At 42.4% G+C, this 17,087-nt stretch overlaps 1 protein-coding gene across 1 annotated transcript in view; it reads left to right on the top strand.

The window, feature by feature from the left end:
• Nucleotides 1–17,087, top strand: part of LOC116375241 (voltage-gated potassium channel subunit beta-2-like) — a 101,708-nt gene that overhangs the window by 39,776 nt on the left and 44,845 nt on the right. The window contains exons 7-9 of the mRNA XM_031831392.1: nucleotides 4,146–4,168; nucleotides 4,236–4,322; nucleotides 5,241–5,326. Of these exons, the coding sequence (XP_031687252.1) occupies nucleotides 4,146–4,168; nucleotides 4,236–4,322; nucleotides 5,241–5,326 (196 nt within the window). The remainder of the gene's footprint in view (nucleotides 1–4,145; nucleotides 4,169–4,235; nucleotides 4,323–5,240; nucleotides 5,327–17,087) is intronic.

Below are 17,087 nucleotides of genomic sequence, written 5' to 3'. Positions count from 1 at the left end.
TAGTGTTAATGTCAAAGTGATGATGTAGTGTTAATGTCAAAGTGATGATGTAGTGAAAATGTCATAGTGATGATATCATAGTGATGATCTCACAGTGATGATGTAGTGATAATGTCATCGTGATGATGTCATAGTGATGATGTAGTGTTAATGTCAAAGTGATGATGTAGTGAAAATGTCACAGTGAGGATGTAGTGTTAATGTCACAGTGATGATGTAGTAAAAATGTCTCAGTGATGATGTAGTGAAAATTTCACAGTGATGATGTAGTGAAAATGTCACAGTGATGATGTAGTAAAAATGTCTCAGTGATGATGTAGTGAAAATGTCAAAGTGATGATGCAGTGAAAATGTCACAGTGAGGATGTCATAGTGATGATGTAGTGTTAATGTCAAAGTGATGATGTAGTGTTAATGTCAAAGTGATGATGTAGTGAAAATGTCATAGTGATGATATCATAGTGATGATCTCACAGTGATGATGTAGTGATAATGTCATCGTGATGATGTCATAGTGATGATGTAGTGTTAATGTCAAAGTGATGATGTAGTGAAAATGTCACAGTGATGATGTAGTGAAAATGTCACAGTGATGATGTAGTGAACATTTCACAGTGATGATGTAGTGAAAATGTCACAGTGATGATGTAGTGAAAATGTCATAGTGATGATGTAGTGAAAATGTCATAGTGATGATGTAGCAAAAATGTAAAAGTGATGATGTAGTGAAAATGTCACAGTGATGATATAGTGAAAATGTCACAGTGATGATGTAGTGAAAATGTCAAAGTGATGATGTAGTGTTAATGTCATAGTGATGATGAAGTGAAAATGTCACAGTGATGATGTCATAGTGATGATGTAGCGTTTAATGTCATAGTGATGATGTAGTGTTAATGTCAAAGTGATGATGTTGTGTTAATGTCATAGTGATGATGTAGTGAAAATGTCACAGTGATGATATAGTGAAAATGTCACAGTGATGATGTAGTGAAAATGTCAAAGTGATGATGTAGTGTTAATGTCATAGTGATGATGTAGCAAAAATGTAAAAGTGATGATGTAGTGAAAATGTCACAGTGATGATATAGGGAAAATGTCACAGTGATGATGTAGTGAAAATGTCAAAGTGATGATGTAGTGTTAATGTCATAGTGATGATGTAGCAAAAATGTAAAAGTGATAATGTAGTGAAAATGTCACAGTGATGATATAGTGAAAATGTCACAGTGATGATGTAGTGAAAATGTCAAAGTGATGATGTAGTGTTAATGTCATAGTGATGATGAAGTGAAAATGTCACAGTGATGATGTCATAGTGATGATGTAGTGTTAATGTCATAGTGATGATGTAGTGTTAATGTCAAAGTGATGATGTTGTGTTAATGTCATAGTGATGATGTAGTGAAAATGTCATAGTGATGATGTAGTGAAAATGTCATAGTGATGATGTAGCAAAAATGTAAAAGTGATGATGTAGTGAAAATGTCACAGTGATGATATAGTGAAAATGTCACAGTGATGATGTAGTGAAAATGTCAAAGTGATGATGTAGTGTTAATGTCATAGTGATGATGAAGTGTTAATGTCACAGTGATGATGTCATAGTGATGATGTAGTGTTAATGTCATAGTGATGATGTAGTGTTAATGTCAAAGTGATGATGTTGTGTTAATGTCATAGTGATGGTGAAGTGAAAATGTCACAGTGATGATGTCATAGTGATGATTGTAGTGTTAATGTCAAAGTTATGATGTAGTTTTAATGTCATAGTGATGATGTAGTGTTAATGTCATAGTGATGATGTAGTATTAATGACATAGTGATGATGTAGTGTTAATGTCACAGTGATGATTTAGTGAAAATGTCACAGTGATGATGTCATAGTGATGATGTAGTGTTAATGTCACAGTGATGATGTAGAATTAATGTCATAGTGATGATGTAGTGTTAATGTCAAAGTGATGATGTAATGTTAATGTCATAGTGATGATGTAGTGTTCATGTCATAGTGATGATGTAGTGTTAATGTCAAAGTGTTGATGTAGTGTTAATGTCATAGTGATGATGTAGTGAAAATGTCACAGTGATGATGTCATAGTGATGATGTCGTGTTAATGTCAAAGTGATCATGTAGTGAAAATGTCATAGTGATGATATCATAGTGATCATCTCACAGTGATGATGTAGTGATAATGTCATTGTGATTATGTCATAGTGATGATGTAGTGTTAATGTCAAAGTGATGATGTAGTGAAAATGTCATAGTGATGATCTCACAGTGATGATGTAGTGATAATGTCATCGTGATGATGTCCTCTATTTACCAAATCATGGGAGCAAACCACACACACACGTCAGAGTTAGTTATAAAAGTCCATCCTTAATTATATGAGCTCTTATCACAATCCTGTGACTCTCAGATAATTCAGTGTCTCCCAGTGAATCCTCTGAGAGTCCCCTTACAATGCAACTGAGTTCCTTTAATAGCAAAGACACACATAGTCAGACAGCATAGACATAATTCATCGTTCAGCTTTGTCTCCTTCCCCAAACCCCAGAACCATAAACCAAATCCTCCATATCAACAGGCTTATATCAAATTGTCATTTATATACAACCCACTCTAAATACAAACTCCTGGACAAACTCACGGATAGGAGGTGAGGCTATAGGTTAAGATAGAAACAACAATAAGAGGGAGCATAGAATGATTCCAGACACTGCAACCCCTCCTTTCCCCACTGGGAAAGGTAGGGAGTATAAGATATGTTTACACATCGGCCCAGGCAACTTAGTTTTGACATAGAACAGATAACTGCAACCTCACCACAGTATTATACAAATATACCATTCTGATGGGAAGTAACTTACACACATTTGATGAATATTAAACATCTTACAAATGTTACCAACAAATTCTGATAATTCCACGACATGTCATAGTGATGATGTAGTGTTAATGTCAAAGTGATGATGTAGTGTTAATGTCATAGTGATGATGTAGTGTTAATGTCAAAGTGATGATGTAGTGTTAATGTCAAAGTGATGATGTAGTGTTAATGTCATAGTGATGATGTAGTGTTAATGTCAAAGTGATGATGTAGTGAAAATGTCACAGTGATGATGTAGTGAAAATGTCAAAGTGATGATATCATAGTGATGATCTCACAGTGATGATGTAGTGATAATGTCATCGTGATGATGTCATAGTGATGATGTAGTGTTAATGTCAAAGTGATGATGTTGTGAAAATGTCATAGTGATGATATCATAGTGATGATGTCACTGTGATGATGTAGTGTTAATGTCATAGTGATGATGTTGTGTTAATGTCATAGTGATGATGTAGTGTTAATGTCAGTGATGATGTAGTGTTAATGTCATATTGATGGTTTAGTGAAAATGTCACAGTGATGATGTCATAGTGATGATGTAGTGTTAATGTCATAGTGATGATGTAGTGTTCATGTCAAAGTGAGGATGTAGTGTTAATGTCAAAGTGATGATGTTGTGTTAATGTCATAGTGATGATGAAGTGAAAATTTCACAGTGATGATGTCATAGTGATGATGTAGTGTTAATGTCAAAGTGATGATGTAGTTTTAATATCATAGTGATGATGTAGTGTTAATGTCATAGTGATGATGTAGTGTTAATGTCATAGCGATGATGTAGTGTTAATGTCATAGTGATGATGTAGTGTTAATGTCATAGTGATGATGTAGTGTTAATGTCAGTGTTGATGTAGTGTTAATGTCATAGTGATGATGTAGTGAAAATGTCACAGTGATGATGTCAAAGTGATGATGTAGTGAAAATGTCATAGTGATGATATCATAGTGATGATCTCACAGTGATGATGTAGTGATAATGTCATCGTGATGATGTCATAGTGATGATATAGTGTTAATGTCAAAGTGATGATGTAGTGTTAATGTCATATTGATGATTTAGTGAAAATGTCACAGTGATGATGTCATAGTGATGATGTAGTGTTAATGTCAAAGTGATGACGTAGTGTTAATATCATAGTGATGATGTAGTGGTAATGTCATAGTGATGATGTAGTGAAAATGTCACAGTGATAATGTCAGTGTTGTCAGTGATGATGTTGTAGTGATGATGTCATTGCCGTGTTCCAGGTCTGAGGTATCTCTGTCTCATAGTGATGTTAGAGTGAAGATTTAATAATGACGTATTGAAGTGATGATGATGTAACCTCTTTGATCCAGGTCTGAGGGATTCTCTGTCTCGGCTGCAATTGGAGTATGTTGACATCGTCTTCGCAAACCGCACAGACATCAACTCACCTATGGAGGGTAATAACCATAACCATATTTTATTGAACAGATTGGACAGTAGAGATAAGACTGGCAGGACAGTAGAGATAATACTGACAGGACAGTAGAGATAAGACTGACAGGACAGTAGAGAGAAGACTGGCAGGACAGTAGAGATAAGACTGACAGTAGAGTAGAGATAAGACTGACAAAACAGTAGAGATAAGACTGGCAGGACAGTAGAGATAAGACTGACAGGACAGTAGAGATAAGCCCGGCAGGACATTAGAGATAAGACTGACAGGACAGTAGAGATAAGACTGACAGGACAGTAGAGATAGACTGGCAGGACAGTAGAGATAAGACTGACAGGACAGTAGAGGCAAGACTGACAGGACAGTAGAGATAAGACTGACAGGACAGTAGAGAGAAGACTGACAGGACAGTAGAGAGAAGACTGGCAGGACAGTAGAGATAAGACTGACAGGAGAGTAGAGATAAGACTGACAGAACAGTAGAGATAAGACTGACAGGAGAGTAGAGAAGAGACTGAGAGGGCACTAGAGACGAGACTGACAGAACAGTAGAGACAAATCTGACAGGACAATAGAAACAAGAGCAGAGACAAGACTGCCAAGACAGTAGAGACAAGACTGCCAAGACAGTAGAGACGAGACTGCCAGGACAGTAGCGACGAGACTGAAAGGGCAGTAGAGACTGACAGAACAGTGGAGATTAGTTTGGGTGGGCTAACCCTGTGTGTTGTTGTAGAGTTTGTGAGGTCTAACCCTGTGTGTGTTGTATTAGATGTGAGGTCTAACTGCGTGTGTGTGTGTGTGTGTGTGTGTGTGTGTGTGTGTGTGTGTGTGTGTGTGTGTGTGTGTGTGTGTGTGTGTGTGTGTGTGTGTGTGTGTGTGTGTGTGTGTGTGTGTGTGTGTGTGTGTGTGTGTGTTGTAGAGGTGGTGAGGGCGATGACGTTTGTGATCAACCATGGCATGGCCATGTACTGGGGCACGTCACGATGGAGCGCAATGGAGATCATGGTGAGGATAACCTTTAACCCCTAATCCCTTCACCATCTAACCTGACTTTAGTCCTAACCCTAACCCATCCCATTGTTTCAGATTGTGGGAGTGAATCATGTAATGTGGCAGAGTATATTGACTCCTTTCTCAACCCCTTATCTCAGAAGTACCCCAGCTATGTAAAGGATACCTATGCATTTGTTAATAAAAATGGAGTTACCTTCTGGAGCAATGCTATTCTCGATTGATGTAGACTCGCTATACACTAATATCGACACTCAACTAGGACTTCGGACAGTTTCCAAAAATACAAGGATACAAATAGACCAGATGAGGCCATCCCTTCTCTCTTAAAACTTGGACTAATGCGTAATGACTTTGAATTTGATTCTAAACACTACCTACAAATGTCATTTACATGGCAGATTGGAAGCAGACGGTCTTCCCCAAGCGCAAAAACCTCCATCCATATATATGCGTTATTTGTATGATATCTTTGGGGTTTGGTGCTTCTACACCTGCATTGCTTGCTGTTTGGGGTTTTAGACTGGGTTTCTGTACAGCACTTTGAGATATCAGCTGATGTACGAAGGGCTATATAAATACATTTGATTTGATTTGATTTTGATTTGATGCCAAGCGGTGGGGGAGTTTGTAAACTTTATAAATACACTGCTCAAAAAAATAAAGGGAACACTTAAACAACAATGTAACTCCAAGTCAATCACACTTCTGTGAAATCAAACTGTCCACTTAGGAAGCAACACTGATTGACAATAAATGTCACATGCTGTTGTGCAAATGGAATAGACAACAGGTGGAAATTATAGGCAAGACACCCCCAATAAAGGAGTGGTTCTGCAGGTGGGGACCACAGACCACTTCTCAGTTCCTATGCTTCCTGGCTGATGTTTTGGTCACTTTTGAATGCTGGCGGTGCTTTCACTCTAGTGGTAGCATGAGACGGAGTCTACAACCCACACAAGTGGCTCAGGTAGTGCAGCTCATCCAGGATGGCACATCAATACGAGCTGTGGCAAGAAGGTTTGCTGTGTCTGTCAGCGTAGTGTCCAGAGCATGGAGGCGCTACCAGGAGACAGGCCAGTACATCAGGAGACGTGGAGGAGGCCGTAGGAGGGCAACAACACAGCAGCAGGACCGGTACCTCCGCCTTTGTGCAAGGAGGAGCACTGCCAGAGCGCTGCAAAATGACCTCCAGCAGGCCACAAATGTGCATGTGTCTGCTCAAACGGTCAGAAACAGACTCCATGAGGGTGGTATGAGGGCCCGGCGTCCACAGTTGGGGGTTGTGCTTACAGCCCAACACCGTGCAGGACGTTTGGTATTTGCCAGAGAACACCAAGATTGTCAAATTCGCCACTGGCGTCCTGTGCTCTTCACAGATGAAAGCAGGTTCACACTGAGCACATGTGACAGACGTGACAGTCTGGTGACGCCGTGGAGAACGTTCTGCTGCCTGCAACATCCTCCAGCATGACCGGTTTGGCGGTGGGTCAGTCATGGTGTGGGGTGGCATTTCTTTGGGGGGCCGCATAGCCCTTCATGTGCTCGCCAGAGGTAGCGTGACTGCCATTAGGTACCGAGATGAGATCCTCAGACCCCTTGTGAGACCATATGCTGGTGCGGTTGGCCCTGGGTTTCTCCTAATGCAAGACAATGCTAGACCTCATGTGGCTGGAGTGTGTCAGCAGTTCCTGCAAGAGGAAGGCATTGATGCTATGGACTGGCCCGCCCGTTCCCCAGACCTGAACCCAATTGAGCACATCTGGGACATCATGTCTCGCTCAGGTCTTAGTCCAGGTCTGGGAGGAGATCCCTCAGGAGACCATCCGCCACCTCATCAGGAGCATGCCCAGGCATTGTAGGGAGGTCATACAGGCACGTGGAGGCCACACACACTACTGAGCCTCATTTTGACTTGTTTTAAGGACATTACATCAAAGTTGGATCAGCCTGTAGTGTGGTTTTCCACTTTAATTTTGAGTGTGACTCCAAATCCAGACCTCCATGGGTTGATAAATTTGGTTTTCATTGATAATTTGTGTGATTTTGTTGTCAGCACATTCAACTATGTAAAGAAAAAAGTATTGAATAAGAATATTTCATTCATTCAGCTCTAGGATGTGTTATTTTAGTGTTCCCTTTATTTTTTTGAGCAGTGTATTTTGAATGGACATCACCCCTCGATTACAGGGATGGGGAGTAACAGATTACATGTAAGGGATTACAAAACATCTGTAACTGTTATCCGTTACGTTACCAGCAAACATATTGTAATCAGATTACAGATACTTTAGAAAAACTAGAGGATTACTTCTTGGATTACTTTGATGATTACTTCTTGGATTACTCTGAGGATTACTTCTTGGATTACTTTTGTATTCAGAAAGGATGTTTATGAAAAACTTTTCTCAACGACATTCAAATCAGCATTGAAAAAAGGCGCAAGTTTAAATTTGTCTGACCATAAGTCAGAGACCACTATGTTGACACACCAAATGTGTTTGATGGATCGTGGGGAAAGAGCAGGAATAGGCTTTTGTAGGCTACAGTCCAAGCTATGTCTTCCAATGGTGCAACTGCTGTTGGCATCCAAAGATTATCCAACTTGAATAAACACTTGGAGGTAAGGACGACAGCAGTGGTGTAGTCTACAGCGATACGGATATCACTTATTATTGATATCTACATAGCGCATTGATGTGAATCACACTGCTGCTCTCTCATTTAGCTATTTGCGCCTTACGGATTGTGGATGGATGTTCACAAATCTAAATTTGTATTTGAACCCAAAAATTGTTGAATTCAAGAAGTTTAAGATGCCTATCAATCATTGTTTTTGAAACCAGTGGACAGCCAGTGAAAAATGCGCTCTTGCAACAGCTAATTAGTCTGGATCCCAGATGGTGGAATAAAATTGGGGCTTTTATTGCTCAATCTAATTCATTCTGATTATTTTGTGGCCTAATGGACACATGCTCAAACTCGTACACTTTTAATAGACTTCAAGGGGCATCAAATCAAATCTAATGTATTTATATAGCCCTTCGTACATCAGCTGATATCTCAAAGTGCTGTACAGAAACCCAATCTGTAGTTGCTACATCTATTTTTGGATGGATATATATATATATATATATCCATTGATCCTTGAAGTATATAACTTATAAATGTTAAACTGTCACACTCTATGACAACCTAAACTATAAGCTTGTTTTTCTCCAATGTTTGTAAACATTGTAATAGTAAACAAACACGGTATAGCCTCAAAGCATAGTTAAAACAATCATTAGGCCAAGCTCTGTCTATTCATTTGAGAGGGTGGTTACATTTCTCCAGGCCCATCCCTCTGCTTTTTACCAAAACAGAGGCGGGGATTCCGTTTTGTTATTGTTTCATCTGTGGATTTGCCCTTTAAATGATTTATAACAGCTATCAAGATATCATCAACAAAATGGTAAACAATAGGCCAAAAGCAAATACAGCACATGACATTTCATTGTTCACTTTAGCACTTTTCAGCAGTGTTCAAAGCATTTCATTGTTCACTTTAGCACTTTTCAGCAGTGTTCAAAGCATTTCATTGTTCACTTTAGCACTTTTCAGCAGTGTTCAAAGCATTTCATTGTTCACTTTAGCACTTTTCAGCAGTGTTCAAAGCATTTCATTGTTCACTTTAGCACTTTTCAGCAGTGTTCAAAGCATTTCATTGTTCACTTTAGCACTTTTCAGCAGTGTTCAAAGCATTTCATTGTTCACTTTAGCACTTTTCAGCAGTGTTCAAAGCATTTCATTGTTCACTTTAGCACTTTTCAGCAGTGTTCAAAGCATTTCATTTTTTAAATGTAATCTTTATTTAACTAGGCAAGTCAGTTAGGAACAAATTCTTATTTAACCCTTACCCTACCGAAGAACAGTGGGTTAAAAACTTAAAATGTGTTAGGGCTAGGGTCCTTTTTTCAGAATTTCCGCCTGACTGACGTGCCCAAAGTAAACTGCCTGTTAAATCAGGCCCAGAAGCCAGGATATGCATATAATTGGTACCATTGGATAGAAAAACTTTAGAAATGTTAAAATAATAGTTGCGACTATAACACAATAGATATGGTAGGAACAAAACTAAGAAAAAACATCCAGATTCTTTTTTTTGACAGAGCCCATGCTCTTACAGTGGAAAGCTTAGGGGCATATGCAATTCCAGCTCCCAGATTGCAATTCCTATGGCTTCTACTAGGTGTCAGCAGTCTTTGTTCAAGGTCTCAGGCTTTTAACTGGTATAACGAATAAGAAATATGAGTTTTAGTACAATGACACAATCATCAAATCATCAAATATCCATCATTTTTAAGATTATTTTCTTGAATTGCGGAAGATGTCCCGCTAGCGGGACGCCTATCCCACAGAGGATTTATTCATTTTAAAAGGAATTAGAAGAAGACAAAAATGTATGTTAACAATTGAATGACATCTCTTACAGATTTACATAGCTGGCCATGTATGGATGTTTCATTTTACTTTATGGGTTAGTTATGTAGGCTTCTTCAAACCCATCGCTTTCTACTGCGTATAATAATACTATTAAATGATATATTTACATTTAAAACCAAAATCTATCAGAATTACAGTCACCTTGATCTTCAAGAATAGGACTTGGAAGTATGGAAGTATAGATTATAGATTATAGATAGAAGTATAGATCAGCCAAATGATTTTACCTGAGCTTAACGCTAAAGCTAAGGACTTATTAGCCAGACCTACTCTGTTGTTTATGGTTTTGTTGTCATGGAAGACTGATTGGGCTCATTAATTCGAGTTGAAAAATAAATTCATGGAATGGGGCGGCAGGTAGCCTAGTGGTTAGAGTGTAGGGGCCGCAGGTAGCCTAGTGGTTAGAGTGTAGGGGCCGCAGGTAGCCTAGTGGTTAGAGTGTAGGGGCGGCAGGTAGCCTAGTGGTTAGAGTGTAGGGGCCGCAGGTAGCCTAGTGGTTAGAGTGTAGGGGCGGCAGGTAGCCTAGTGGTTAGAGTGTAGGGGCGGCAGGTAGCCTAGTGGTTAGAGTGTTGGGGCCGCAGGTAGCCTAGTGGTTAGAGTGTAGGGGCCGCAGGTAGCCTAGTGGTTAGAGTGTAGGGGCGGCAGGTAGCCTAGTGGTTAGAGTGTAGGGGTGGCAGGTAGCCTAGTGGTTAGAGCATTGAGCAAGTAGCCAAAAGGTTGCTGAATCAAATGCCCAAGCTGACAAGGTAAAAATGTATTGTTCTGCCCCTGAACAAGGCAAACACGTTAAGAGGAAAGTAATCTAAAAGTAACGAAATATAATCAGATGGCGTTACTGAGTTTGGGGAATCCAAAAGTTATGTTATTTGGATGTTGGACAGGTAACCAGTAACTGTAACGGATTACATTTAGAAAGTAACCTACCCAACAATTTACAACCTCATTAGATTGAATTTCTTGATACCAAAGTTTTTAGGATGCAAGGCCATAATGATAGAAACCTCTTGGGAACTAGAGTATATTTCTAACCGACAGACAAACATGCATAGTTATCATCATAAACACACTTATACTGTAGGTGTCTTAAGTCTCAACTTATAAGATTTAACTTCATTAGCTTACTTGTTATTGCTTGGTATTCCGGATGACTGACGTGCCTGTTACTCAGGCCCAGAGGCTAGGACATGCATATATCAAATTGTTAAAATAATGTCTGTGAGTATAACAGAACTGATATGGCAGGCAAAAACCAGAGGAAAATTCATCCAGATTTTTTTTTTAAAATTTTTTAGGTCACCGGCCTTTTTGAAATCTGACAACACGGTTGGATTATCAAGAAGCTTTTAAATGATGTATGACAATTGTATTTTCATGAATGTTTAATATTAAGATTTTTGTATTTTGAATTTCGTGCTCTGTAATTTCACCGGATGTTGTCTTAGGTGTCCCGCGAGCAGTTAATGCACCAAAACAGGTTTTAACAGAATTTGTACGAATATGAAGGTAAACAAATACTCTTTAAAACACTCAGACATAGATCTCCACTCACAGTCAAAGCAGAGGTAACGATGGACCTGGAGAGTGGGGAACCTCCTAGCCAGTCCAGTGAGTAATGAGGGATCTGGAGCGTGGGGAACCTCCTAGCCAGTCCAGTGAGTAACGAGTGACCTAGAGAGTGGGGAACCTCCTAGCCAGTCCAGTGAGTAATGAGGGATCTGGAGCTTGGGGAACCTCCCAGCCAGTCCAATGAGTAAAGAGGTAACGAGTGACCTGGAGCGTGGGGAACCTCCTAGCCAGTCCAGTGAGTAATGAGGGATCTGGAGCTTGGGGAACCTCCCAGCCAGTCCAATGAGTAAAGAGGTAAAGGTTAACCTGGAGCCTGGCCAATCCAATGTGTAAAGAGTAACCTGGAGAGTGGGAAACCTCCTAGCCAGTCCAATGAGTAAAGAGGTAAAGGGAGCAACCTCCTAGCCAGTCCAATGAGTAAAGAGGTAATGATGCACCTGGAGCGTTGGAAACCTCCTAGCCAGTCCAATGAGTAAAGAGGTAAAGGGGGGAACCTCCTAGCCAGTCCAATGAGTAAAGAGGTAATGATACACCTGGAGCGTGGGAAACCTCCTTGCCAGTCCAATGAGTAAGAGGTAAAGGGGGGAACCTCCTAGCCAGTCCAATGAGTAAAGAGGTAATGATGCACCTGGAGCGTGGGAAACCTCCTAACCAGTCCAATGAGTAAAGAGGTGATGATGCACCTGGAGCATGGGGAACCTCCTAGCCAGTCCAATGAGTAAAGAGGTAATGATGCACCTGGAGCATGGGGAACCTTCTAGCCAGTCCAGTGAGTAATGAGGGATCTGGAGCGTGGGGAACTTCTTAGCCAGTCCAATGAGTAAAGACCTGGAGTGTGGAGAACCTCCTAGCCTGTCCAATGTGTAAAGAGGTACCTGGAGCGTGGGGAACCTCCTAGCCAATCCAATGAGTGAAAAGGTCAAGAGGGACCTGGAGCATGGGGTACCTCCTAGCCAGTCCAATGAGTAAAGAGGTAACGAGTGACCTGGAGCGTGGGGAACCTCCTAGCCAGTCCAGTGACTAATGAGGAATCTGGAGCGTGGGAAACCTCCTAGCCAGACCAATGAGTAAAGAGGGACCTGGAGCGTAGGAAACCTAGTCAGTCCAATGAGTAAAGAGGTAAAGAGTGACCTGGAGCGTGGAGAACCTCCTAGCAAGTCCAATGAGTAAAGAGGTAAAGGGGGTAACCTCCTAGCCAGTCCAATGAGTAAAGAGGTAATGATGCACCTGGAGCATGGGGAACCTTCTAGCCAGCCCAATGAGTAAAGAGGTAAAGGGGGTAACCTCCTAGCCAGTCCAATGAGTAAAGAGGTAATGATGCACCTGGAGCATGGGGAACCTTCTAGCCAGTCCAATGAGTAAAGAGGAACCTGGAGTGTAGGAAACCTCCTAGTCAGTCCAATGAGTAACGAGGGACCTGGAGCTTGGGGAACCTCCTAGTCAGTCCAATGAGTAAAGAGGTAAAGGGGATAACCTCCTAGCCAGGCCAATGCGTAAAGAGGTAATGATGCACCTGGAGCTTAGGGAACCTCCCATCCGGTCCAATGAGTAAAGAGGTAAAGGGGGTAACCTCCTAGTCGGTCCAATGAGTAAAGAGGTAACGAGGGATCTGGAGCATGGGGAACCTTCTAGCCAGTCCAATGAGTAAAGAGGGACCTGGAGTGTAGGAAACCTCCTCGTCAGTCCAATGACTAAAGAGGTACCTGGAGCATGGGGAAGCTCCTAGCCAGTCCAATGAGTAAAGAGGTAACGAGTGACCTGGAGCGTGGGGAACCTCCTAGCCAGTCCAGTGAGTAATGACGGATCTGGAGCGTGGGGAACTTCCTAGCCAGTCCAGTGAGTAATGAGCGATATGGAGCATGGGGAACCTGCCAGCCAGTCCAATGAGTAAAGAGGTAAAGCGTAACCTGGAGCCTGGCCAATCCAATGTGTAAAGAGTAACCTGGAGAGTGGGAAACCTCCTAGCCAGTCCAATGAGTAAAGAGGTAAAGGGGGTAACCTCCAAGCCAGTCCATTGAGTAAAGAGGTAATGATGGACCTGGAGCATGGGGAACCTCCTAGCCAGTTCAATGTGTAAAGAGGTACCTGGAGCGTGGGAAACCTCCTAGCCAGTCCAATGAGTAAAGAGGTAAAGAGTGACCTGGAGCGTGGAGAACCTCCTAGCCAGTCCAATGAGTAAAGAGGTAAAGAGTAACCTGGAGAGTGGGAAACCTCCTAGCCAGTCCAATGAGTAAAGAGGTAAAGGGGGTAACCTCCTAGCCAGTCCAATGAGTAAAGAGGTTCTGATGCACCTGGAGCATGGTGAACCTCCTAGACTGTCCAATGAGTAAAGAGGTAAAGGTGGTAACCTCCTAGCCAGTCCAATGAGTAAGGAGGTAAAGGGGGTAACCTCCTAGCCAGTCCAATGAGTATAGAGGTAATGATGCACCTGGAGCATGGGGAACCTCCTAGACTGTCCAATGAGTAAAGAAGTAAAGAGGGACTTGGAATATGTGAAACCTCCTACCAAGTCCAGTGAGTAATGAGGGACCTGGAGCATGGGAAACCTCCTATCCGGTCCAATATGTGGAACCTCCTATCTGGTCCAATAGGTAAAGAGGGAACTGGAGCATGGGGAACCTCCTATCCGGTCCAATGAGTAAAGAGGTAAAGGCGGTACCCTCCTAGCCAGTCCAATGAGTAAAGAGGTAATGATGCACCTGGAGCATGGGGAACCTCCTAGACTGTCCAATGAGTAAAGAAGTAAAGAGGGACTTGGAATATGGGAAACCTCCTACCAAGTCCAGTGAGTAATGAGGGACCTGGAGCATGGGAAACCTCCTATCCGGTCCAATGAGTAAAGAGGTAAAGAGGGTACCCTCCTAGTCGGTCCAATGAGTAAAGAGGTAATGAGGGACCTGGAGCTTAGGGAACCTCCTATCCGGTCCAATGAGTAAAGAGGTAAAGGGGGTAACCTCCTAGTCGGTCCAATGAGTAAAGAGGTAACGAGGGATCTGGAGCATGGGGAACCTCCTAGCCAGTCCAATGAGTAAAGAGGGACCTGGAGTGTGGGAAACCTCCTAGTCAGTCCATTGAGTAAGAGGTGAAGGGGGTAACCTCCTAGTCGGTCCAATGAGTAAAGAGGTAAAGGGGGTAACCTCCTAGCCAGTCCAATGAGTAAAGAGGTAAAGAGGGACTTGGAGAGTGGGAAACCTCCTAGACAGTCCAATGAGTAAAGAGGTAAAGGGGGTAATCTCCTAGCCAGTCCAATGAGTAAAGAGGGACCTGGAGCTTGGGGAACCTCCTAGTCGGTCCAATTAGTAAAGAGGTAAAGGGGGTAACCTCCTTGCCAGTCCAATGAGTAATGGGGGACCTGGAGCATGGGGAACCTTCTAGCCAGTCCAATGAGTAAAGAGGGACCTGGAGTGTAGGAAACCTCCTAGTCAGTCCAATGACTAAAGAGGTACCTGGAGCGTGGGGAAGCTCCTAGCCAGTCCAATGAGTAAAGAGGTAACGAGTGACCTGGAGTGTGGAGAACCTCCTAGCCAGTCCAATGAGTAAAGAGGTAAAGCGTAACCTGGAGCCTGGCCAATCCAATGTGTAAAGAGTAACCTGGAGAGTGGGAAACCTTCTAGCCAGTCCAATGAGTAAAGAGGTAAAGAGGGACCTGGAGCGTAGGGAATGTCCTAGCAGTCCAATGAGAAAAGTGGTAAAGAGGGACCTGGAGTGTAGGGAATCTCCTAGCAGTCCAATGAGAAAAGAGGGACCTGGAGCGTAGGGAATCTCCTAGCAGTCCAATGAGAAAAGAGGTACCTGGAGCGTAGGGAATCTCCTAGACTGTCCTTTGTGTAAAGAAGTAACGAGTGTGGGGAACCTCCTGGCCAGTCAGGTGAGTAAAGAGGTAATGAGGGACCTGGAGCTTAGGGAACCTCCTATCCGGTCCAATGAGTAAAGAGGTAAAGGGGGTAACCTCCTAGTCGGTCCAATGAGTAAAGAGGTAACGAGGGATCTGGAGCATGGGGAACCTCCTAGCCAGTCCAATGAGTAAAGAGGGACCTGGAGTGTGGGAAACCTCCTAGTCAGTCCATTGAGTAAAGAGGTGAAGGGGGTAACCTCCTAGCTAGTCCAATGAGTAAAGAGGTAAAGAGGGACTTGGAGAGTGGGAAACATCCTAGCCAGTCCAATGAGTAAAGAGGTAAAGGGGGTAACCTCCTAGCCAGTCCAATGAGTAAAGAGGTAATGATGCACCTGGAGCATGGGGAACCTTCTAGCCAGTCTAATGAGTAATGAGGGACCTGGAGCTTGGGGAACCTCCTAGTCGGTCCAATGAGTAAAGAGGTAAAGGAGGTAACCTCCTTGCCAGTCCAATGAGTAACAAGGGACCTGGAGCTTGGGGAACCTCCTAGTCAGTCCAATGAGTAAAGAGGTAAAGGGGGTAACCTCCTAGCCAGGCCAATGCGTAAAGAGGTAATGATGCACCTGGAGCATGGGGATCCTTCTAGCCAGTCCAATGAGTAAAGAGGTAACGAGTGACCTGGAGTGTAGGAAATCTCCTAGTCAGTCCAATGACTAAAGAGGTACCTGGAGCATGGGGAAGCTCCTAGCCAGTCCAATGAGTAAAGAGGTAAAGAGGGACCTGGAGCGTAGGGAATCTCCTAGCAGTCCAATGAGTAAAGAGGGACCTGGAGCGTAGGGAATCTCCTAGCAGTCCAATGAGTAAAGAGGGACCTGGAGCGTAGGGAATCTCCTAGCAGTCCAATGAGAAAAGTGGTAAAGAGGGACCTGGAGTGTAGGGAATCTCCTAGCAGTCCAATGAGAAAAGAGGGACCTGGAGCGTAGGGAATCTCCTAGCAGTCCAATGAGAAAAGAGGTACCTGGAGTGTCGGGAACCTCCTGGCCAGTCCTATGAGTTGGACATTATTCCATTTGTGTCAAATTTTTCAAAACCCTCAATGAAGCTCAACTCTATTGAGGTTAAGAAACATTTTGAGGAGGAGACAGAATCGATTTTAACCATGGAAACCATCCAAATTAATTTCAGCATTTAGGAGAAACAAGAACCTCAAAGACATATTGATGAATGTTTCCTTGGGTAATGGGAAAGCGCAAGTTAACCCTCATTTTAGATATATCAAATACCTGAAAAATAAATATATGGGATTGGGGTTCGGATCCGGCAGAACTTCCAGCTGGAGTCCTTCAATCTGGTCTATGTGACAGACTGTAACAGACTGTATGCAGGAGAACCCAAATATCAATTATAGAAACGTCTAAAACAAAACATGTATTGCATAGAGAGAGTGGATAAAATGTCAGAAATATATATATCCACTTTCGTACTCATGGAAAAGAGCACATATCTATCTCTGGCCTTGAGTCGGGGATGGGGTGGTCCAAAGCCCAAGAAAAGCAGCAGAGAAAAGGTGGATTACCAAATTGGGCACACCCCCATCGGTCTCAAGGAGATTGACTAAAGTCCAAGACAAAGGCACTTAGCGCCAACTGTTTTATGCTTTGATGGGAATGTAGGCCGTGACCAGTTTGGAGTTTTCTGGTACCAATCTATTCTGACAATGTATTGATTGATACCTTGGTTTTAACTGGAGATTCATAGTAATTGTCTATTGTCCCCGCTGTACTCCTTGTGGGTAACAGCTTATTTTCCCCTTAACCTTAACCCTAACCCTAACCCTAACCTTAACCTTAACCTTAACCTTAACCCTAA

This window comes from Oncorhynchus kisutch, linkage group LG9 (genome assembly GCF_002021735.2).
Source record: "Oncorhynchus kisutch isolate 150728-3 linkage group LG9, Okis_V2, whole genome shotgun sequence".
In the NCBI taxonomy this organism is placed as follows: Eukaryota; Metazoa; Chordata; class Actinopteri; order Salmoniformes; family Salmonidae; genus Oncorhynchus; species Oncorhynchus kisutch.
This window is presented reverse-complemented; position numbering and strand designations above follow the sequence as displayed.